General features: G+C 42.7%; 1 protein-coding gene across 6 annotated transcripts in view; it reads left to right on the forward strand.

Annotated features, from left to right (window-relative positions):
• The window catches only part of ARHGAP44 (Rho GTPase activating protein 44), a 203691-nt gene that overhangs the window by 139281 nt on the left and 40978 nt on the right, over positions 1–23432 (forward strand). For 5 of the 6 annotated variants that reach the window (XM_010339869.3, XM_003929255.4, XM_010339870.2 and 2 more), the window contains exons 7-12: positions 40–157; positions 12686–12754; positions 14905–14986; positions 15378–15505; positions 20242–20353; positions 20757–20838. In XM_010339869.3, coding sequence (XP_010338171.1) covers positions 40–157; positions 12686–12754; positions 14905–14986; positions 15378–15505; positions 20242–20353; positions 20757–20838 — 591 coding nt within the window. The remainder of the gene's footprint in view (positions 1–39; positions 158–12685; positions 12755–14904; positions 14987–15377; positions 15506–20241; positions 20354–20756; positions 20839–23432) is intronic. The other variant, XM_039475737.1, reaches the window with a different exon arrangement.

Here is a 23432-nt window from a genome sequence, read left to right on the forward strand (position 1 = left end):
TACCTGTCTCACATCTCTTTTTCTCCTGTTTTCCATCAGGTGGCAGCAGACTTCCAAGTCTTCAGGTTTGTCCAGCAGCTTACAGCCTGCGGGTGCCAAGGCTGATGCCCTCAGGGAAGAAATGGAAGAGGCTGCCAACAGAGTGGAGATTTGCAGGGTACCTGCCCTCTTTGCTCCTCTCTACTGGGACAGGCTGGGGAGCCCTCAGGGATTTCCTTTTTGTTCACTGGAGTTCTCTTAACACTCTGTCAGTGAGCCTCTAGTTGAACTGAATGTCCCCAAACCCGCCAGCTAGCGACTCCAAGGAGGCCAGGATGAGCCCGAGGAGTTGGGGCTTTGATGGTGACCTAGACAGGAAGGCAGCATTCAATTCTTACTGAATAGGTTTTGGGGGAACAGGTGGTGTTTGGTTACATGAATAAGTCTTTTAGTGATGATTTCTGAGATCCTCTTGAGTAGCTTTTAATAATAATTCAATTATTATTGAATTATCATTGGCGGTCTTGCATGTAAGGCAAAGAGAAATGACCTTTATTTCCGTGTGAAGCTTTTGTACATCATCTGAGTCCCAAAGTATAAATTCTAGGTGACACAGGACACTTGAGAATTTGACCATAGACGAGCCTTGACTCACTGTTGATACTTCATTATTTCCATTCTTGGTTTCCTTTTGGTATTTCCTGAGTCACTTTATTCATCCTATGCCTTCTGGAAGACACTTATCTATAAAGTTGAAATACCAGCCATGAAGATAGTTACAGAAAAGAAAACTTCCCGCTTGTTAAGAGAAAGGACGTCATTCTAAAACCTGTGACTATACTCATGTAACGATGTCCTCTGCTATACTCATTCAAATGTTTCCCATCTCCTTTGCTTACAAACATTTTATGAGACTTAGTTGGCATTTTATAGACCATTGGTGATGCTCTGTGTATACGTACACTTCTTTACCTGCATATGTGTCGGCTTGGGTTTCTAAGGCAACCAAAACTCTATTTAGATCCTAGGAACCAAAATATCACACTTCTGTAAGTATTCTGGGAACCTGCCTTAATCACATCCAGTTTTTAAGGAGAATAACCAGTTTGCATGTGGACATCTCTGTTCTCCATGGCTTTGTCTAGTCTTAGCTTGTCCATTGGCTTTTTCTCCCACAGCCACCCTGTGGAAGTGGCTTTGTTGACCTTGCATTCAGGTGACGTTCAGAATCAGGTAGAATTTCTCTCTGGAATTAGAAACATTGAAAGATTTTTAAAGAATGCATTATCTCCCAGCCTACCGTACTATGGAACCAAGCAAAGCGAGACCAATACCTCACATGCAAGAGTTTTTGTGAGTACAGCTTATTTGTCATTTGAACTCCTGCATAAATGGCAAATATCTGGCGTGTGTGGTATTCCTGAAGTATAATTCTTCTCTCCTTCCAATCTCATTTTTACTGTGTATCTTTTTTATTCTTTTCTTTCTTTCTTTCTTTCTTTTTTTTTTTTTAAGGCAGAGTTTTGTTCTTGTTGCCCAGGCTGGAGTGCAATAGCACAGTCTCAGCTCACTGCAACTTTCACCTCCCAGGTTCAAACAATTTTCCTGCCTCAGCCTCCCAAGGAGCTGGGATTATAGGTGTGCACCACCATGCCCGGCTAATTATTTTGTGTTTTTAGTAGAGACAGGGTTTTATCATATTGGCCAGGCTGGTCCCAAACTTCTGACCTCAGGTGATCTACCCAACTCAGCCTCCCAAAGTGCTGGGAATATAGGCATGAGCCACCATGCCCAACCTACTGTGTATTCTTTATCTACCATGGTTCTATATTCCTCACTTAAGAATTCTTTTTTCTTTTAATTTCTTTTTCAGTAGACAAGAGAGGGTGGTGGTAAGCAGGGATGCTGGATATGAATATTCAAATAGATCAGAATAAAAGTTCAGCAGCTTTATCCATTCCTGTCTAGCTTCTTACAGTTGCTATTATGCCAACAATAGATTCATGTTCTCTTCAAAGATTAGTAGTACATGTTCCGTATAATCAGCTAAAAAATAGAAAAATATATAAAGAAAAATACCAATATTCCCCCCATTCCCATTCAGCAACCTTTCTGCTTCCAAATCAAGGTGGAAATTTTTCCACCAATATTTATTAAAACTTAGTTATAGGGCCAGGCGCAGTGGCTAATGCCTGTAATCCCAGCACTTTGGGAGGCTGAGGTGGGTGGATCACTTGAGGTCAGGAGACCAGCCCGCCCAACATGGTGAAACTCCACCTCTACTCAAAATACAAAAGCAGCCGGGCGCGGTGGCTCAAGCCTGTAATCCCAGCACTTTGGGAGGCCGAGGCGGGTGGATCACGAGGTCGAGAGATCGAGACCATCCTGGTCAACATGGTGAAACCCCGTCTCTACTAAAAATACAAAAAATTAGCTGGGCATGGTGGCGTGTGCCTGTAATCCCAGCTACTCAGGAGGCTGAGGCAGGAGAATTGCCTGAACCCAGGAGACGGAGGTTGCGGTGAGCCGAGATCGTGCCATTGCACTCCAGCCTGGGTAACAAGAGCAAAACTCCATCTCAAGAAAAAAAAAAAAAAAAAAAAAAACAATTAGCTGGGTGTGGTGACAGACACCTGTAATCCCAGCTTCCGGGGAGACTGAGGCAGGAGAATTGCTTGAACCCAGGAGATGGAGGTTGCAGTGAGCTGGGATTGTGCCACTGCACTCCAGTCTTGGCAACAGAGCAAGACGCTGTTAAAAAAAAAAAAAAAGACTTAGTTTTGACAATGCAGTTTGTTAGGTGCCAAGCACCCATAACAGTTATAACAATAAGGAAGCCAGTGCTAGATGGAACCTGGTATGTCATAATCCAAACTTTTCTTCATAATCACCCACAGTCATATGTAGCATTTTTCTAGTTATTTATATGTTTGTTGGTTTGTTTTGTTTGTTTTGTTTGGTTTTGTTTTGAGACAGAGTCTCATTCTGTCACCCTGGCTGGAGTACAGTGGTGTCACCTCTGCCTCCCGGGTTCAAGCAATTCTCATACCTTAGCCTCCTGAGTAGCTGGGATTACAGGTGCATGCCACCACTCCTGTCTAATTTTTGTATTTTTAGTAGAGACAGGGTTTCGCCCTGTTGGCCAGGCTGGTCACAAACTCCTGACCTCAGGTGATGGTGCCTGCCTCAGCCTCCCAAAGTGCTGGGATTACAAGTGTGAGCTACCGTGCCCAGCCTGTATGTTTATTTATTATTATTATTATTATTATTGTTTGAGATGGAGTTTCGCTCTTGTCACCCAGGCTGGAGTGCAATGGCGCGATCTTGGCTCACTGCAACCTCCGCCTCCTGGGTTCAGGCAATTCTCCTGCCTCAACCTCCTGAGTAGCTGGGATTATAGGCACGCGCCACCATGCCCAGCTAATTTTTTGTATTTTTAGTAGAGACAGGGTTTCACCATGTTGACCAGGATGGTCTTGATCTCTTGACCTCGAGATCTACCCGCCTCAGCCTCCCAAAGTGCTGGGATTACAGGCTTGAGCCACCGCGCCTGGCCTTGTATGTTTATTTTTAATAAAAAAGTCATATTGTTTATATCAATCTACCATTTACTTTTCTTAGTTAACACCACATCCTGAACATCTCTCTAGGTTAGTAGCTATAGTTCTAACTTAAGTCTTTTTTATAAATTACATAATATTCCTTAGTAGGGTTACATATATACACATACACACACATATCATGATTTATATAGCCATCTTCTTATTGATGGTTGTTCAAACTGGTGTGTTTGTTTTATTTTTTTGGCCTTCCCAAAAATGATACAATAAATATATACTTAAATGTATATCCTTATGCCCTCGTAATTTTTTTTCTATGGGATAGATTCCAAGAAGTGACATTTTTAGGTCAGAGTCTGTGCATACATTTTTTTAAATTTTCATAGCTATTGACAGTTTACTTCTCTGAAAGGAAATTGCATTTTACATTTCCACCAGCAACATGTAAAATTGCACATTTTTCTACATCTTGTAATATATGTTTCTCCTATTTTCAGTTTTTTGCCAATCTGGTGAGGGAAGAAAAACTACCTCCCCACTATTATAATATTAATTTACCTGAATATAACTGGTGATGAGTATATTGTCATGTATTTAATGTACATTCTTCATGTATTTATACAATTCACCCATTCATAGTTTAGTGAATTGCCTATTTGCATTGGCAACTGGACCAGTATTTCTGGTTTTTCTAAAATATCAATTTATAAAAAGTTTCTATATAGCAGCACTTTAAAATTTTTTTTCTCCCTGCCGTGCTGCAGATAGCTTTTCCAGTCTGCCGTTTGTCTTTTGACTTTTTGTTGACATCTGCATTAAAAATTTAATCATATATTTCCTTTGCATAGGAAAAGATCCTGTGTAGCCCTTTGGCCATCTTCTATGCAAAAGTTAAATGATTTTTCATCTTTAATTTTATGTTTATGTTTTAAATTCATTTTATACATGTATTTCATATACTTTAATACATCTGAAATTTATTTTTTGTCTATGATGTGAGGTAGGGGTTTCGTTTTTTTTTTTTTTTTTAGATGCATAGTCAGTTATGCCAGCACCATTTGTTAAATAAGCCACCTCCCCCAAAGTGAAATTTCACTGTCTAATTACTCAAATTTGTTTCTGGATTCTGTGTTCCGTTAGTGTTTGCCTATTCCTGAGACAGTAGTATACAATTTTTATTCTAATAATTTCATATCAAATATATTCTTTGGTAAGGTAACCCTCACTCTGTTTTTATAGTTATCTTGGCTAGTCTTTTACATCTGTTTTATTATATGAACTTTGAAATGATCACATCCAGTTCCCGAAACCTACATTGTGCTCTAGGGAGTCTCATTTGTGTGCTCAGCTGATCTTCCTTAGAGTCTTCAGTGCTGATTTTGTTAAAGTTCTCTTCTGATTATTCCTTTATGTTTACTTTGTTGGTTGCCAACTGTTTTAAACATCTGCCTTGGTCTTCCTCCCCTTGCTGGGTTTCCTTGAATGGGTTATTTCCCCTGATCTCTTCATGGTTTTGTATTTCTTCAGCAGGCAAGTGTTTAGGATCTCCTATGTTGTGGCAAACCAGCCAAGTGCAAGTTCGTAGGCTGAAAGTTGATGAAGTAGCGATCTGATTCCTCTTTCCTGAGGACCAAGCAGAGCTCCACAGATCCTTGGGACCCAGAGAGATTTAGCCTACCAGGAAAACCAAGTCAAGGTGGGTTCCATAAGACAAAACCCACTGAGACCTCAGACAAGCTTGCAGGTGCAGCACTGCCTGCCTGTGTTCTTTCAGGAGCCCATCCAACCCCTGCCTTGCCTCCCTATTTCAAGATGAGACAAGCCCAACTCTTCACAAGGGGTACCTTCTTTCTCTTTTCTTTCCAAGACTCTCTATAAAAGACCCTGGAATCAGTACATCCAAGGAAGTGTAGGTAGTTGGTACTTTTTCATTAAGAGGAGAGAAAGTGAAGAAGGACCTGTGAGCAACGATGTAACAGTAGAGAAGACAGTGACTAGAAACCTAATGCACTTGGTGACAGCAGTATCAGCTTTGTTTTGCTTTATACGGGAGACTGGCCGCAGTCTTAGGATTTTCACTGTAAGGTGACACTTTCCATCATCATTTTTCCTGCTTTTATCTCCCCATATCTCATCACATAAATTCTTATCCTTGCTTCACCCACGTCTCTGTTTTTTCTCATTTAGCCTTGTCCGCTCTCTCTTTTAACTTGTCTCTCTTCCTTTCCATTTTATTCTTTTTCAATGTATAATCTTTGCTTTTTGAAAATCATACTTGAATCTGGGAAAGACAACAACAGCAAGACAAATGTCTGGCTCATTTTGTCCCCTTCGTAATCTGAAGAGCACATAATATTGTTAGACTAAAAGACAACATTGACCTGAATCTACAGCTCCTTATTACAAAATTAGTGCCATGTCATGGGAAGTAAATTAGATCCTGGAAGAACCCATGACTATTCTCTAACTTGGAAGGCTGTGGAATTGTTGAGAAGCATTTACGTTACTTGGAATCCCTTCTGCCAAAAACATCCAGCCCAGCAGAGCCACGAGCAAGCGTGGCCACAATCAGTGGGAAGCCAGCTGGTGGCAGAGCTTCCACTGGTGTGGATTTTTCTGAAACATGGCTGGGACCTTCCTTGGCATGTCAGGCAGTTGTACCACGAGGAGTCTGGTCACAGCCAGATCATTTGCCTAACATGGAGGACAGAAGACATCATATACAAAGATGTTCCCTGGTCTGTTAGCTTCAACAAATTCAAATGATTTTTATTACTTTTTTAAGTCAACCTTGGCTGGCAGAACAAAATATATTATGATTTTTAAAGTTGACTTCAGGCATCCTCTATGGCAGCAGCCCCACAGGTTCTGAGTCACTAAGTTTATATCAGACAGAATTTAGGTTCTGAGAAGATTCTATCAGAGTGGGCAGGAGGGGCAGGAGAGGGATGCTTACCATTTTAAGGTCAAAAAATAACCCTGAATAGATTGTTTTTCTATGTTAGAAGATAATAATAAAGTACTTAAAAATAGAACACTTTTAGAAAATATTTACTTATGATAGCAGTAAATTTCAGACAGCATGTCTTGGTGCCTCAAATACAATTAAAGGGCATATGGGCTGGGTGCAGTGGCTCATGCCTGTAATCCTAGCACTTTGGCAGGCTGAGGTGGGTGGATCACTTGAGGTCAGGAGTTCGAGACCAGCCTGGCCAACATGGTGAAACCCCATCTCTACTAAAAATACAAATTAGCTGGGTGTGGTGGCTCACACCTATAATCCCAGCTACTTGAGAGACCAGGGAAGGAGAATCACTTGAACCTGGGAGACAGAGGTTTCAGCGAGCTGAGATTGCAACATTGCACTCCAGCCAGCGGGACAGAGTGAGACTCTGTCTCAAAAAATGAAAATCAAGGGAATATGGATTTAAGGCAGCAATAAATAAAGGTGAGATAAAAGTGTGAAGTGAAGGGGAAAGGGAACTGAATGCGATTAAGAAATGTTTTTTAAGTAGGAAAATAATGCAGGTATGGAATCCATTTTAATAAACAACAGCATTGACACTGCAGAAAGGTGAGCCAATGACATAGAGAAAAATTTGAGAATTTCTTCTAGAAATTTTGGTGAGAGCCAAAAAGAATGAAAGAAAAGATGGCAGATGTTGAAGATAATGGAAAACCAATGTACAGATAATAGGAGATCCTGAAAAACAAGCAAAACAAGTCAGAAGAGCATAGAAAAATAAAATTGACCTGCATGAAAGATCTCTGTCTCAAAGATGTGATTCCGAAAAACAGAGATTTTGTACTTTTTTTTTTTAACCTTTGAAATGATTTTTAAACAAATGTTCTTAAATTAGTAAACTTTGATTTTTTGGGGGACACTTCTAATTTTGCAGCGAAACTAAGTGGAATATAAAGAGGCCTCCCGTATTATCCTATCCCCCTACAAACATACACAACCTCCCCCATTGTCAACATCACACACATAGTGGTAGAGTTGTTACAGCTGATAAACCTGTATTGGCACATCGTTTGTCGTCCGTAGTTCATAGTCTACTTAGGGGTTCGCTTCTAGGGTTATATATTCTAGGGGCTTTGACAAATGTATGCAAATGTATCCACCATTATAGTACCCTGGAGAATAATTTCATTGCCTGCAAGTCCTCTGCTCCTCCTGTTCATTCCTCCCTGCTAACCCTTGACAACCACTGATCTTTTTATTGTTTCCGTGGTTTTGCCTTTTCCCGAAAGTCTTATAGCTGGAATCCTACAGTATGTAGCCTTTTCAGACTGGCTTCTTTCATGTAGCAATACGTATTTAAGTTTCCTTTGAGTCTTTTGATGGCTTAACAGCTCATTTCTTTTTAGCACTGAATAATATTTCATTGTCTGGATGTACCACAGTTTATCTATTCGCCTACTGAAGGACAATTTTGTGGTTGCCAGATTTGGGTAATTATGAACAAAGATGCTGTAAACATCCACATGCAAGCTTTTGTGGGACATACGTTTTCCATTCATTTGGGCAAATGCCAAAGAACATAATTGCTGGATCATATGGTGAGAGTATGTTTAGTTTTGTAAGAAACTGTCATACTGTCTTCCAAAGTGACTATACTCTTTGCATTCCCACCAGTAATAAATGAGAGGTCCCGTTGCTCCACATCTGTGCCCGCATTTAGTGTTGTCAGTGTTTTGGATTTTGGCTATTTCAGTTACGGTTCTGACCCTTGTTCGGTTTCTTTAATTTGTTTTTTGCCTCTTACTGTGTTTGTAATTTTTTTGTTGAAAGATGGACATGCTGTATTATAAAAGAAACAGTGGTAAACAGTTCTTTGGTGATGTGGTAAGTTGTGAGAGAAGGGGAAGCATTCATTAGTGCTATGATAGGCCTCTTTCTTTTGGTGAGCCTGTGCCTTAGAGCTGTGAATTTCACTAGTGCCTCTTATTTTGTTGTTGTTTTTATTGTTATTCCTTTCTTAGGTGGGACAGAATGGCTAGAGGAAGTTAGAGTTCAGTATTTCCCTTCCTCCAGGTAGGTTAGGGAATTTCAAAGGCCCAATAGTTTAGGCTTTGTTAAAATACTTTCTCTTCAGGGCAGACCTTGTTAAGAATGGAGTACTCCAGCAGATTTCAAAGTGACTACTTTTTCCTCCTGCAGCTGAAAGCAGGAGAGGATTTTTCTTTGAAATTCTCTGTGAGAACATGCTCTTAGAGCTCCTGGAGGTAAAAATGGGCCCCCTCATGACTGGGTCCCCCTGGAGGATTTAACTTTCCAGATTTGTCCACACCGGGCCTCCAGAATTTGTCAGTTACAGTACTGGTTTTCCCACCCCAGTACTGATTTCCGCAGAGGTTTCTGCTGATAGTTTGCTGCTTCAGTGAGTTGTGATTTTTGTGTTTGCCTGCCTGTGTCTCCGGTTTTCAGGGCAGCAATTTGCTCTGTGAACTCACTTCTCTGACAGATCTAAGAGTTGTTGAGTTTTAGTTTGTTCAGCTTTTTACCTGTTAGGACTGACTTCAAAGCCCCCTACGTGCTGGACCAGAAGCTGGAAATCAACAATAAAAATCAAGGTGTGCTTTTCATGAAGAAAAATTATTTTAAAAACCAGTGTTTATAAATATCTTAGAGGTTTTTTTAAACAACAGAATATTTAAAATACTACTATCATTCGGGCATGGTGGCTCACACCTATAATCCCAGTACTTTGGGAGGCTAAGATGGGCAGATCCCTGAGGTCAGGAGTTTAAGACTAGGCCTGACCAACATGGTGAAACCCCATCTCTACTAAAAGATGGGCGTGGTGCCATATGCCTGTGGTCCCAGCTACTTAGGAGGCTGAGGCAGGAGAATCACTTGAACCCAGGAGGCGGAGGATGCAGTGAGCTGAGATTGTACCACTGTACTGCAGCCTGGGTGACAGAAAAAAAAAATTCTACCATAAAATTACGAACTATTCTACCACAAACTCATGAATTGTAAAATATTGCTTTCACAATTTGACAGGAAGACAGTATTTGACAATATAATGACAAGAAGACATTATACAATTGAGAGTTGTTTCTAGATGAGAAGAGTTACTATTATAAACATTTTAAATCTCCCAGAATTTATTTGATTAGTACTGTAGTAAGTAGATATAATTGTAAGAATTTTTTCAAAGAATGAAAAAGTATTTCAAAAGTTAATGTGGAAGAATTACTGGAGCTTTGAATTACTCGCTTTCAAAATACATTACACAGTCACATGATTAAAACTTAGGAACTATTTCAGACATTCCAGCATGAAGAAAATCCAAATGCAATGAGGTTTCATCTGATAAATATGACATTTTTATACCATAGAGATAATTTGCTCTGTTGATGAACAATTCTGGGACATTTGGTTAGCTATATATATATATATATATAAAATAGTTGCCTAGTGGGATTACAAGTTAATTTGGTTACTTTTTAAAATTTTTCTGAATGTGGATTAGTTGCAAAATCAGAAAACATGATTTTTCAAAATACATTCAACTCTGGTAATTAATGTTGAAAAGGCGTTTTACCTTTATAAAGAAAATTTGCTAGTGATTTAGATAAATGAGAATTTGATTTATAGTTTCCTTCTTACTTTGAAGAGTGTATGTGTATGTGTGTGTGGTTTTTTTTTAATTGCATTTTAGGTTTTGGGGTACATGTGAAGAACATGTAAGATTGCTGCATAGGAAAAAATTAGCTGAGCATGGTGGCACGTGCCTGTAATCCCAGCTACTCCGGAGGCTGAGGCAGGAGAATTGCCTGAACCCAGGAGGCGGAGGTTGCGGTGAGCTGAGATCGCGCCATTGCACTCCAGCCTGGGTAGCAAGAGCGAAACTCCGTCTCAAAAAAAAAAAAAAAAAATGATTGTTGCATAGGTTCACATATGGCAATGTGGTTTGCTGCCTTCCTCCCCATCTCCTATGTCTGGCATTTCTCCCCATGTTATCCCTCCCCAACTCCCTGCCCCTTGCTGTCCCTCCCCTATTTCCAACCCCTCAACAAACTCCAGTGTGTGATACTCCCCTCCCTGTGTCCATGTGTTCTCATTGTTCAACACCCACCTATAAGTGAGAACATCCGGTGTTTGATTTTCTGTTCTTGTGTCACTTTGCTGAGAATGATGGTGTCCAGGTTCATCCATGTCCCTACACCATAGAATACTATACAGCCATAAAAAATGATGAGTTCATGTCCTTTGTGTATGTGGGTTTTTTTGGAACCCATATTGTTAGCTTAATAGCACAGTAGTCCAATCATACCTTTAAACATCTTTTCTTCTTTCTGAGGGCACATACAGATTTTTGTAGGGTCATCTGTTAGAGAAGCACAGATGCAGAGATGTTGAAGGTGTATTTGATGCAACATTTAGTCCTTCAGGGCCTCCCTTCCTTTCCTCTGTCTGCTGAGCCATTTGTATCACTTAACTCCTTTGTTTTTCTCTGACTTGCAATATCATCCTCCAGCCGTCTGGCTGGTGATGGATGTCTCCTGAGCAAAGCTGCTTCACTGAAGACAGATAAGGTTGATTCCCAACTTGCAGCCTACAAAAGCATTCATTTAAGGGACCTCTGGTGAAATGGAGCCAAGGTGATCTTTGAGCCCATTTTGTTATTTCTTGGGAAATTTACCATCCATTAGCCTTGATTTTTTTTTTCATCTGTTCATTCAGCAAATAGTTGTGGAGCCCCTACTATGCTAAGCGCTTTGAGATAGCGGGTGACTGACAGATAAGATCCTTGATCTCTTGCTATCTATGGCTTTGAAATTGGAAATTCAATACTTAAGCTAAGAGTTAGAGGAGAATTTTTTGTAACATTGTGCCTGGCATCTAGACCCAATGAATGTTAATTTCTTTTACTCTTTCTTTCTTCTGTGAAACTGGACCAAGCATAGCATTGTCTAATTTGTACTTCGAGCTCTCTAGAGAACACATTTCCTCTTTTAACTCTGTGACTTGGTTCTGTTGCCTTGTGTACAAGAACTCTTAAATGACGTTCTCAGCAATTGCTTGCCTGTCACAGATACTGAAAAGGAAACAGATTGCTCCTGTACATCCCAGTGTTCTTACTGAGTATAGCTTAATTAGCAGCTAAAGAGACTGAGGGTTATGGGGTTGCTACAGATTGCTTGAGGTTTCATGAAACAGGCTCTTCCTGAAGTGTATAGTTATCTGCTTTCATTATTTCAGCATCTAGGTCAGCTTTCTTGTGCTGTTGCCATGTTTGCTCCTACCTGAACATGTAGGCTCATCTTTCCTCAACTAAGTGCCTCTTCTAAGGATCTCCAGCCTAGAGCAGCGGCACAGGGAGGAATGTTAGAGATCACATGACTTGAGCAAGCAAGTTCAGACAAGTGACGTGCTCAAAAATACGGTTAATGACAGAGTCGACATTCTGCTCAAAACGTACTTCTGTTATGCCATACTATGGGTGATTCCATAGAACTGAAAACCTTGGAGGAGAAAGCATTCCAGATTTCAGTGCAGCATTGGGTCACCCAATCTCATGGCCAACTGAATAGTGAAGGATTGATAACACCATTAGATTTGTGTGCAATACTTCATGAGTCCAGATTTTGCCAAGTTTTGAGTCACCAGTCCTTTCCCTGTGAACCTCTTATCCAAGCTTCCTCCAAACTGGTGTATTTCCATCTCTTTCCCATATGCTTGTGATTAACCAATCAGCATTGAGTCAGTATTGAGAATGAAAGGAAGCAGAGCAGTGGAATGATCAGAGAGAAGAAATGGCAGCATCAAAAGAGCAGTAGCAGAATGTGTACTAGGAGCTTGCTTCTGAATGGCGGTACAAACTGTAGAGATGGATGGAACTAATTTGCACATCACTTCTCTACACCAGCTTTGACTTTAACTCTAGCTGTGGTCCAAATGTCAGAATCTCTGGGGAAATGGCTGACATAGGTGTTCTTTTCAAACTTACAACTTCAGAGCTGTGGTTGACAAAAATGGAAATGCTTCTGGGAAGTTTGCAACGTATCAAGTATTATTAAAAATGAGATTAAGCAGTGTTTAAGGCTCTTTCTCCTGTGATATGTTGACTTTTGCACTAGCCACTTGCCATTGATTTATGTTTTACCTTGCTTGTGTATTTTACCTTGCACAGGACCAGCTCTCAGCTGACATGTACAGTTTTGTGGCCAAAGAAATTGACTATGCAAACTACTTTCAAACGGTAAGTGCCCAGAAAGGTGAGATTGCTTTAAAGGCTGTTCACAGGAGAAGGGAATGTGGGCATGAAACTAAGGAGTCCCTTGGTTGAAGGGACTCCTTAGAAAAAGGTGGGAGCTTTGACCATTTTACTAGTGAATAAATCCAGCATTGCTCCTGATATGAATTTCTTCAAAAACCTTAGATAAAACTCATTCCCATCCCTTGGGATTATTGTAACTCAGTTCAATGGTTCTCAGCCAGGAGTAATTTTGCTCCGTCCCCTGGTGGGTAGTTGGCAATATCTGGAGACATTTTTGATTGTCACAGTTGTGGAGAGAGGTGCTACTTGCATTTAGAGGGCAGAGGTCAGAGATGCTTCTAAATATCCTACAGTGCACAAGACATCTCCCACACCAATGAATTACCCAGTGCAAAATGTCAGTAGGGCTGACATTAAGAAACTGTGGTCTGTGCTAACAAGGGGCTTGAGAAAAACAGGAAGGCAGTTCCCCCCACCAAGCACATATGCTTTTTTAATCTAGATTTTTATGAAAGACAGTGACTGGTAGGTAAATGATGATCGATGTGGCCTGTTGGCCTGCCTCCTATCAAGCAAAGTGATTTAGACAGTAAGAAACAGGATCTGAGTCATCTAAACTTGGATAAACTGATATAGATAATTAAGACGCAGGCTGTTTACCAGGGTAAATGCAAAGCCAGGCAAAAAACTGCAAGAGACTAAAAAGTTCAAATAAAAAATATTAGTTATGCTTACCTGCCTTTAAAGGAATAAAATGCTAAGACCTAAAAAGTCTGGATTTATATTTGGGGATGGAAAGGAATGATGAGGAGGGAGGGTAAAGAGAAGAAAAACAAGGAAGAAAGTCTGAAAAGTTTAAAATGCTTTGATAAGTATGGTGGGACACCTGTGGGCTGTGAGCAATTTTCCAACATTTCATTAGTGGTTCAGAGTGCAGAGAAGCCCCTCCTACTGGAAAAGGAGTTGATAGACATTACTTCCAACTTGGAAAGTTTCTTTTAAAGTAGTGGAATCTTTTCAAGTGTATTCCGTTGGTTGTATTTGTGAAGGCAATATTTAATTTTAGAAACTCTAAGATATTAAGAGTTTTACTAATGACCTCGTTGACATTCCAAGTTTTACTAGAGAGCCTAGTTGTCATTTGAGTACCATTTATTTCAATATTCTGATTTTTAAAAAAAGTCATATTAGTTTTACTTTAATTTTCTTAGGGACGTTAGTATCCAGACTCCACAATAAGCCTTCATACAGATTAATTTCCTCTCTTCCCCTTATACATGCCCAGTTTTGGGGACAGGAGAGGAGGATTCAGTAAACAAATGACATAACTATCATTCATGTGTTTCATCTGCTCTTACTACCATTTTGGCCACTTTTAATTAATGGGATGGTCAAAATAGAATACTTGGAAGGAATTTGTTCTTTGGACTCCATCAGTCTCACCAAAGCAATCTCACTTCCAGGGTGTTTGAAAAGGATTGCAGATCAAGCCACAAGTTTTCTGATCAGTTATATGTTAAACTAACTTTGCAGAAACAAAAGATGTATACAAGTTAATGACATTTAACCTGTATATATATCTCATAAGCAAATTATTTTTTATAGTTATTTAAACAATTTTTAAAATTATTTTAAAAGATGGGGTCTTGCTATGTTGCCCAAGCTGGTCTTGAACTCCTGGGTTCAAGTGATCCTCCAGCCTCAGCCTCCTGAGTAGCTGGGATCAGAGGCATGAGCCATCACACCTGGCTCAGCAAATGGATTTCTAAATGTGTTTTCCATTTATATTCACTACGGTTGCCTCTTTCTTTGTTGCCTTTTGCATCGAGGATGGGGTGCCAGAGGAGGCAGGGTGGTGATGAAGTCAAGCTCTCTAAGCCAGATTCCAGCTCTGGGGAGCTCCAGCTGTTCCTTTATGGTGCTCCTGCTTCCCAAATTTCCATTTGTAGTGACTTTGTTGTTACGGAGGCTAAAGAGGAAGCATGCTCATTATTTTAGGTAGATCGGAGGAGGGAACAGGTGACAACTTCCTTCCCTGTGTGGAATCGCCCTCCTGCAAAGTGCTTTGCATGCCACGGCAGCCTGTGTCCTTGCCCTTCGCTAAGGGCGATGCTTGCCTTGTGTTTTCTCAGCTAATAGAAGTGCAAGCTGAATACCACAGGAAGTCCCTGACACTACTGCAGGCTGTGTTGCCTCAGATCAAAGCACAACAGGGTAAGTGCAGGCCTTCCCTGGAGAAGGGAGGGCTGGGGAGCCTGCTTGCCTTTCTGGATGAGATGAATTCCTTGTATGTCATTTGCCCTTCCACTCTGTCCAAGAGGATCACCTGTAGATGAGCCTCTAGGACTTACTTCCAAGCTGGTGCCTTGAGTTGGGGGTGCATAGGGGTGCCCGTATAATATTAACCCCAGTGGCCCTGGATGGAGTTGGCTGGCCATCCCCCCCTCTCCAGTCCTGTCATCCCTAAAACCACAGAGTGGAGGCCCAATTGGGCCTCCTTCTCTTTGGTAATTTTAGGAGAATCTGGACGACAAAGGAAAGCGAGATTCCAGCATGAGGGCCCCTGGCAAATAGCTAACTGACTGTTTCTCACTCCTCCCCTCAGAGGCCTGGGTGGAGAAACCTTCCTTTGGGAAGCCCCTGGAGGAGCACCTCACCATCAGCGGCCGGGAGATCGCCTTCCCCATCGAGGCGTGTGTGACCATGCTGCTTGAGTGTGGGATGCAGGAGGAGGTAGGGCTGAGCACGGTCACAGGCAGCCCCGGGCAGGTCTCACCTTCCACGAGACAGAGCCAACGGAACACTCCCTCCCGTACCATCACCATCCCAGCCCCCATGCATCCAAACAGGTTGAAACAGTGGCGCAGCCCCGTCTTCTGCAGAACACAAATCAATCCTGCCTTTTACCATGAGCCTTCATTTCGCAAGAAGAGAGGAGGATTGTGGGAGACTGATCTGGCCATTGAGGAATGGATGGCCGTATTCTAGCCCTTCTTTCCCCAGGTTGGAACGTGTTTGGATGATTTGGGCATTCTGCTGTTGCTATTACTACTACTTTTTCCCCCTTCTCCTCTGCATCTTCCTTCTCCTCTTCTCCCTCTTCCTCTTGCTTAATAAGTTATCTAATTTTAGGTAATTTGAAAGATTAAGACTCTCCAACCTTTTTATCACAGCTCTTTCATAGAGATCCTGAAAACATGATTGATAGATACATTAGAAAGTACTTTTTAAGATGCACATGTAAAAAATGTCTACGAGAAATTTTTTTTTTTCTTCTTGAGACAGTCTCACTCTTGTCACCCAGTCTGGAATGCAGTGGCCGGATCTCGGCTCACTGCAACCTCCACCTCCCAGCTTCAAGTGATTCTCCAGCCTCAGCCTCACAGTAGCTGGGATTACAGGTGTCTGCCACCATGCCTGGCTACTTTTTGTATTTTTAGTAGAGATGAGATTTCACCATGTTGGTCAGACTGGTCTTGAACTCCGGACCTCAAGTGATCTGCCCACCTCAGCCTCCCAAAGTGCTGAGAGTACAGGTGTGAGCCACTGTACCTGGCCCGAGAAGTTCTTGAAAAGTGTTGTCTATTGCTGTGAAAATCATTTCCTGGGAGATAGAGCTCATCTGCGGTTTCTTCCATAGACTGTTTTAACATCTGTACTCCATCTTCCTTTGATCTGATTAGCCAATCAGTATTTATTTAGGGCATGCAGTACATGCTTTATGAGCAAAGTATGAAATAGTGAGATGGGGGACTTATAAACTTAGTGCAGGAGATGAGTCTAGCATTTCAGTTAAGCCTTATTCATCCAAAACAGTGTGTAAGTCTCTAAGGCAGCACCAAGTTTTATGGGACAAAGTAAGGGCTATGGAAGAGAGGGAAGCCAGTGAACATGCAGGTGTATGTGGCATGCTTCCTGTGTGCCAGCCTGTTCTAGATGCTGGATATTCCAAAAGGAATGGGAAGAAATGTGTCTTTTTAATACATTTTAAGTGCCAGGCATTTGCATGTTTGTTATCAAATTATTTTATTTTATTTTATTATTTTAGTTTTGGAGACAGGGTCTTGCTCTGTCCCCCAGACTGGAGTACAGTGGCATGATCTTGGCTCATTGCAAACTCTGCCTTCTGGGTTCAAGTGATTCTCCTGCCTCAGCTTCCCGAGTAGCTGGGATTATAGGCGCCTGCCACCACCCCTGGCTAATTTTTGTATTTTTAGTAGATACGGGGTTTTAGCATGTTGGCCAGGTTGATCTTGAACTCCTGACCTCAGATAATCCACCCACCTCAGCCTCCCAAAGTGGTGGGATTAGAGACGTGAGCCGATGCACCCAGCCTCAATTTAAAACTGAGAAGGTCTCTACCATCCCTGAGAGACAGTTTCATGGAGGAAGATGAACTGAACCTTTTCTTTTCCTATCATTTTTTTAAAATTACGGAAAACTATGAACACATAAAGATAAAATAATGAGCCTTACCACTGAGTTTATGATCAATCTTGTTTAATTTCTACCTCCATTTCCTGCCCCCTAGCCCCTGCTTTGGATATTCTGAAGTACATTCAAGACATTATACCATTTCATTTGTAATACTTCAGTATGTATCTCTATAAGATAGGGGATGTTTTAAAATATAATTACTGGCTAGCACGGTGGCTCACACCCTGTAATCCCAGCAATTTGGGAGGCTGAGGCAGGAGGATCACTTGAGCTCAGGAGTTCAAGACCAGCCTGAGCAACATAGTGACACCCTCTCAAAAAAAAAAAAAAAAAAAAAAAAATTAGTTAAAATCTGTAATAGGCTGGGCTTGGTGGCTCACACCCATAATCCCAGCAAGTTGGAAGGCCAAGGAGTACAGATCACCTGAGGTCAGGAATTCGAGACCAGCCAGGCCAACATAGTGAAATCCTGTCTCTACTAAAAATACAAAAACTAGCCGGGCATGGTGGTACATGCCTGTAATCGCAGCTACTTGGGAGGCTGAGGCAGGAGAATGGCTTGAACCCTGGAAGCAGAGGCTGCAGTGAGCTGAGATCACACCACTGCACTCCAGCCTGGGTAACAGAGCGAGACTGTGTCTCAAAAACAAAAAACAAAAAACAAAAAACAAGTATTCCTATACCCAAAAAGTAATAGTAACTTCTTAGTACCATCAAATATCGAATCAACATAAACTGGTTCTTGAAGAGCAGCCCCTTAGACATCTCCCGGCTCCCGGCTCTGTTTTTTCTGGGCTATTCCATCTCTCACCAGACCTCACTCTCTCACTTGCATTTTCCCCCGTTTTGTGTCAGCTCTTTACCTTTAATAACAAATAGGCTCAAATTTCCCCTAGCCTAAAAAAAAAAAAATCTGTCTTTTCAACCCAGCCACAGCCTCATATTTCTTCCCAGTCTCTTTGGTGTTGTGTTTTTTAAGCTACCCAATTTCCTAAAATAGCTCTCAACATTTGCAGCTCCTACATCTTTTCCACCACCTACAGATCTGCCTGTGGTGTTGCTTCACCCCTGCCACTGGGCTAAAACTGCCCTCCGTGGTCCCCAGGGACCCCCAGATTGCCAAATCCGATGACTTACTGCCAGCCTCCTTGGCCACAGCGCTGCTTGGTGTTACACATGTAACCATCCTTGACACTTCTAGCTCCCTTGGCCCCCTGGTCCCTTCTGGCCTCTGACCACGGGGGCATCAGGGTTCTCTGTTCAGCACCATGGTCCCCTCTGACCTCTGAGGGTTCTCTGTTCAGCACCACCTCCAGGGGTCTCTGTTCAGGATTCCTCCAGTGGGAGGGCTTCATTCATGCTCACTACCGTCCTTCAACATTTCCATGCAAACTTTCCTCTAACACCCCTAAAACTGGACTCCGTAGCTAATATAACAATCCCCTCCTCATCATGATTTTTATGTGTCTCTCAGTTACACAATCAAACATCTAAAGACTTGTCTTTGACAACTCTTACTTCCTTCTCTTTGGCCTTGTCTGTCACCAAATCCTGTTGGCTCTTCTTGCCTGGCAAGGGTATGGTTTTATGAAGACCTGGGTGACTCCTTCCTTGTATTCTGCGGCTTGCTGTCTTCGTCTTGGCAGCCTTACTGATACACTCGTCCAAACACATTCATGTAGCTTCCTCACATATATGCCCAAAGAGCTTTGCACATCTGTTTGTCTGCTGTACCCTATATTGAGAAGGGAGTTAGTGATCCTCGCAAGGCAGAAGCTCAATATTCCAATGTAGGAACACTTTTTCTAAAGGAAATTGGAAGTCTATATGGCCATAAAAGATTAAAGGAGCAAGGTCTATTCTGTCTGCTTGTTCATCAGCCTGTGGGTTGCATCACAGAATGCAGGGAGCTCAGGTGAAACGGAAACTGATAGGTCTTTAACCCATGTGTAACTTACCTGTGACATGGAGGTCTCTTTCCAACCCTGACCTGCATTCACCTTCTCCTCCACACAGCCCTCTCTTCCTCTTCTCTTTCTTTTCATAGCTCTCTTTCACTCTCTGAGGTGGAGTGGTTCACTTGGAAAAAGTGGCAGTGATTTGAAAATAACTCTCGAGAATGGAATGCAGAAGAATGGAAGGAGGCTATCTCAAAAACCACCCCACTCAGCCTGCCCTTGCCCTGAAGGCATAGACTGATTCTAAAATTATAGGCTGGGCACTGTGGCTTATGCCTGTAATCCGAGCACTTCAGGAGGCTGAGAGGTCAGGAGTTCAAGACTAGCCTGTCCAACCTGGTGAAACCGCACGTCTACTAAAAATACAAAAAATGACCTGGGTGTGGTGGCAGGCGCCTCCACAGCTACTTGGGAGGTTGAGGCACAAGAATCACTTGAACCCGGGAGGTGGAGGCTGCAGTGAGCCAAGATCATGCCACTAAACAAATAGTATAGCCCTGGTGCCTCCCAACACACACATACACACACACACCCCCATGCACACACACGCACACACATGCACACGCACATGCACACACATGCACACGCATGCACGCACGCACGCACACACACACATGCACACACACCCTATAGATCTTCTCCCATTCAGCTTACCAGACTGACCAGGTCTTAGCCAAATTCTGCTCCAAGATGTATCTGTCTGGCATATACAAGAATAAGATGTCTAAGTGCCCAAGCTTCATTTACCCAGTAAATAGTTACCGAGCTGGTGTGATGAGCTACCCCTGCATGAGATGGTGGAGACACAACAGTGGGTAAAGCTAGTTCCTGCTCTGAAGTTGCTTATGTGCAAAGTGGGAGACACTGAGAAAGCATGAACATGTTTGACGAGTGTATCAGTAAGGCTGCTATAGCAGAGACAGCAAGCTGCAGAATACATGAGCGATTTGGAAATGGTGTTGGGAAAATGCATCTAAGAGGTTATGGAGAAGAGAAGCGGGCGGACGTGGGGTCTGTGCACTTCGCTGTTGCGCCTTGGAGTTGCTGTGTGCTGACCCTCTGTCCTGTTGGTAGGGACTCTTCCGCGTAGCCCCCTCTGCCTCCAAGCTGAAGAAGCTGAAAGCTGCCCTGGACTGCTGCGTGGTGGATGTGCAGGAGTACTCGGCCGACCCCCATGCGATTGCAGGTGGGCACCCACTGCCTCTCGGTGCTCCTGTGTGCCACGGAGGCTCACGGGGAAGGGGTGGATGGGAGGCTGTGTGGCTACAAGTCCAGGGCACTCCAGCCAGTGGCTGTCCGACGCACTTCCGATGTGTCCAGTCAGCGCCCAGTTTCAGGGCTGGTTACTCTGGCCCCTTGAAGGAAGGCCTCCTGGTGTGCCAAGGGAAGATGAGGAAATGGTGGGAAGTAAGAGGGGCCAGGTCCCCTGTCAGAGCCTCACACCCATTTCTGTAGGAAGCCACCATTTGCTGTTGACATGGTGGTCAGTAGGCCCATCCCTGATAGAACCCACATGGGCAGTGCTGGCTGGTGGGTCTTGTCCCTGCCACGTCGTAACGGCTCACGACTAATATTTTATTCACACCTAGGAGCTTTGAAATCTTACCTCCGAGAGTTGCCAGAACCTCTTATGACCTTTGAACTCTATGACGAGTGGATCCAGGCTTCCAAGTGAGTACCCCTGGTTTTGGAATGTCCTGTGAGTTACAGTTTATTTGGAATTATGTGCTAAAATTATAGAAGCATGTGACCTGTGATCTTGCAACCGTGTTTCTTGATCTCTGTCATGAAGGAGTGCTTGTAATGTTTGCCCAAGGAGGCAGATCCAGGGATATTGATGGTTGTGTTATCTGAGATAGCAGAAGCCTAGAAGTTTCTAAAGGTTCATTGGAGAAGGGGATTGGGAAGTGGCTAAATAAACTGTGGATGTCTGTACTATGGCACACTCTGGAGCAACTAAAAAGTAGGTAGAGCCAGTCAGGGTGGCTCACGCCTGTAATCCCTGCACTTTGGGAGGCCGAGGCGGGTGGATCACCTGAGGTCCGGAGTTTGAGACCAAACTGGCCAACGTGGTGAAACCCCATCTCTACTAAAAATACAAAAATTGGTCAGGCATGGTGGTGCATGCCAGTAATCCCAGCTACTCGGGAGACAGGCAGGCAAGTCACTTGAACTTGTGAGGCGGAGATTGTGGTGAGCCGAGATCACACCCTTGGCACTCCAGCCTGAGGAACAAGAGTGAAACTGTGTCAAAAAAAAAAAAAAAAAGAAAGAAAGAAGCAGGTAGAGTTATTCACGCTAGCATGAACAGATATGAGAGCAAGTTAACAAGGACTCCTGTAACATTCTGTTGTTACAAAAAGGAAAATACTCAGCACACTTAATAGAATTTTAAGAGGACCTGTGTTTGTGTGTAAGTACATAAAAGAAAGTTCTGGAAGGGCTCATATAGGCTGATAGCAGTGATTCCTTCTGTAGGACAAGGGCGTGGGCACAGGGTCTTGATCCTCATCTGTAATCGCTGAATATATTTTAACAATAAGTAATGACCAACTTAAAGGGAGGTCACATGTCATGACGTGGGCAGTGGCCTCTGTCTCCCCTCCTGAAGGTGCACCCAAGGGAGAGGCCACAGCCCAAAGCCAGGCCTAGGGCTGTACCAGTGTGTTGTGAAGAATATTGCTGCTCACAGCAGGCAAAGCCACTAGCCCTAACACGTGCTCTGGGTCCTACATGTGGTTTTTGTTTGTTTATTTATTTATTTTGAGTCCTGGCTTATTTCCTCAGTGATGCATGCATTAGGATGGCATTGTGTGTTCTTTTGAGCCTTGGTAAGAGCTGTCTTAAGTAAATAGTATTGTTTGGAGGAATGTACTTTTACTGAGCAAATGGACCTGCATAGTTGAGGAACCAGACAGTGTGGGAGAATTGGTACCAGCACAAAGATGGTGGAGATGAGGGCAGAGATAGTCCACGGAGGAGATGAAGGAGGGAAAAGAATGTTTTCTGAGATCAGGAGTAGAGCGAATAGCCACCTTAGCTAGGGGCCAGTGAAAGGAGATGATTTCTAGAGATTTCTAGTCATGGGATTTTGTTGTAATGAGTAACATCACCTGTCAGAAGCGACAGTGATTCCACTGTGTCTGAGCTGCACCTTCTACTTTTTGACGAACTGGGCCTGGAAGAGACCCACCTGACCTGGAAAGGACACCAGGCTCAAATGCGTAGAGTTAGAAAAAGCCCAACTCCAAGTTGTGTGATGCTATTTTGATTCCAAAGTAGAGTGGAGATTATGCATTGTAAAAGGCTGGCTGAATATAGGGTCCTCTTTTATCTCACTGTGAGAAGGGGGTGCTGGCTTTCATGATACTAATAATCACAAGTGTTGCTCCTTATTCAATGCTTATTAGAGACTTGACATTGTTTTAAGCTCATTATATGTTTTTAACTCATGTAATTTTGACAAGAACCCTATGAAGTGGGGTGTGCTGTTTCTCCCATTTTTTGTTAGAGGAATTTGAGGTGTTGAACCGGTATGTAACTACAGGTTACCTGCTGGCTAATAAATGGTCGAATGGGAATGTGAATCCAAGGAGTTCAATTTCAGGGCCTTTACACTTAACCGCAGCACTTTTTGCCTCTTAGGACAAGAATGTGGTCCTAGGGATGAAGCCAAGTGAGAACATATCCTTTGATGGAAAGTGTCACTCTTATCCATTGGATATATAAGTGATCTTGGTGATACGAAGTTAGATAAAGGCAGGATAGCTCAGTGCTTCAGGACCTATCCAGAGATACTCTGGTTCCCACTTCGTTTGCAAATGTGGGTCTCCATTAAGAAATAGGAATGATCCAGATGACTCAAAGAGGTTAGTGTCTTTGAACCAGGGAAAAACAAGAGCCTATTTCTGCTGCTGGATAACATGTTTGTAGGACTTATGATTACCTCATCTAAACTGAGTAATTTTTCCTAGAGCAGCGGTTTCTAACCCTCTGCATACATCAGCATGGCCCGGGAAGCGTTTTAAAGATACTAATGCCTGAACCTTGTTTTTCGGAGATTTTGATCGACTTGGTCTGGGTTCTGTGATTCAAAGCTCCCAAGGCTATCTGGTTGATAACCTGTGAACCTCTGATGAAGCTGAGTTTCACCAGAGGTCGACACCAACCTTAACACGGCATTGCACTTCAGGCCAACTCAGCAGGACACAGACAGGTCTGCCGTAGGATGGTACATCCGGGAGTTGCAGAAGGGGGCAGGGAAG

Source organism: Saimiri boliviensis, chromosome 17 (assembly GCF_048565385.1).
Source record: "Saimiri boliviensis isolate mSaiBol1 chromosome 17, mSaiBol1.pri, whole genome shotgun sequence".
NCBI classification, from domain to species: domain Eukaryota; kingdom Metazoa; phylum Chordata; class Mammalia; order Primates; family Cebidae; genus Saimiri; species Saimiri boliviensis.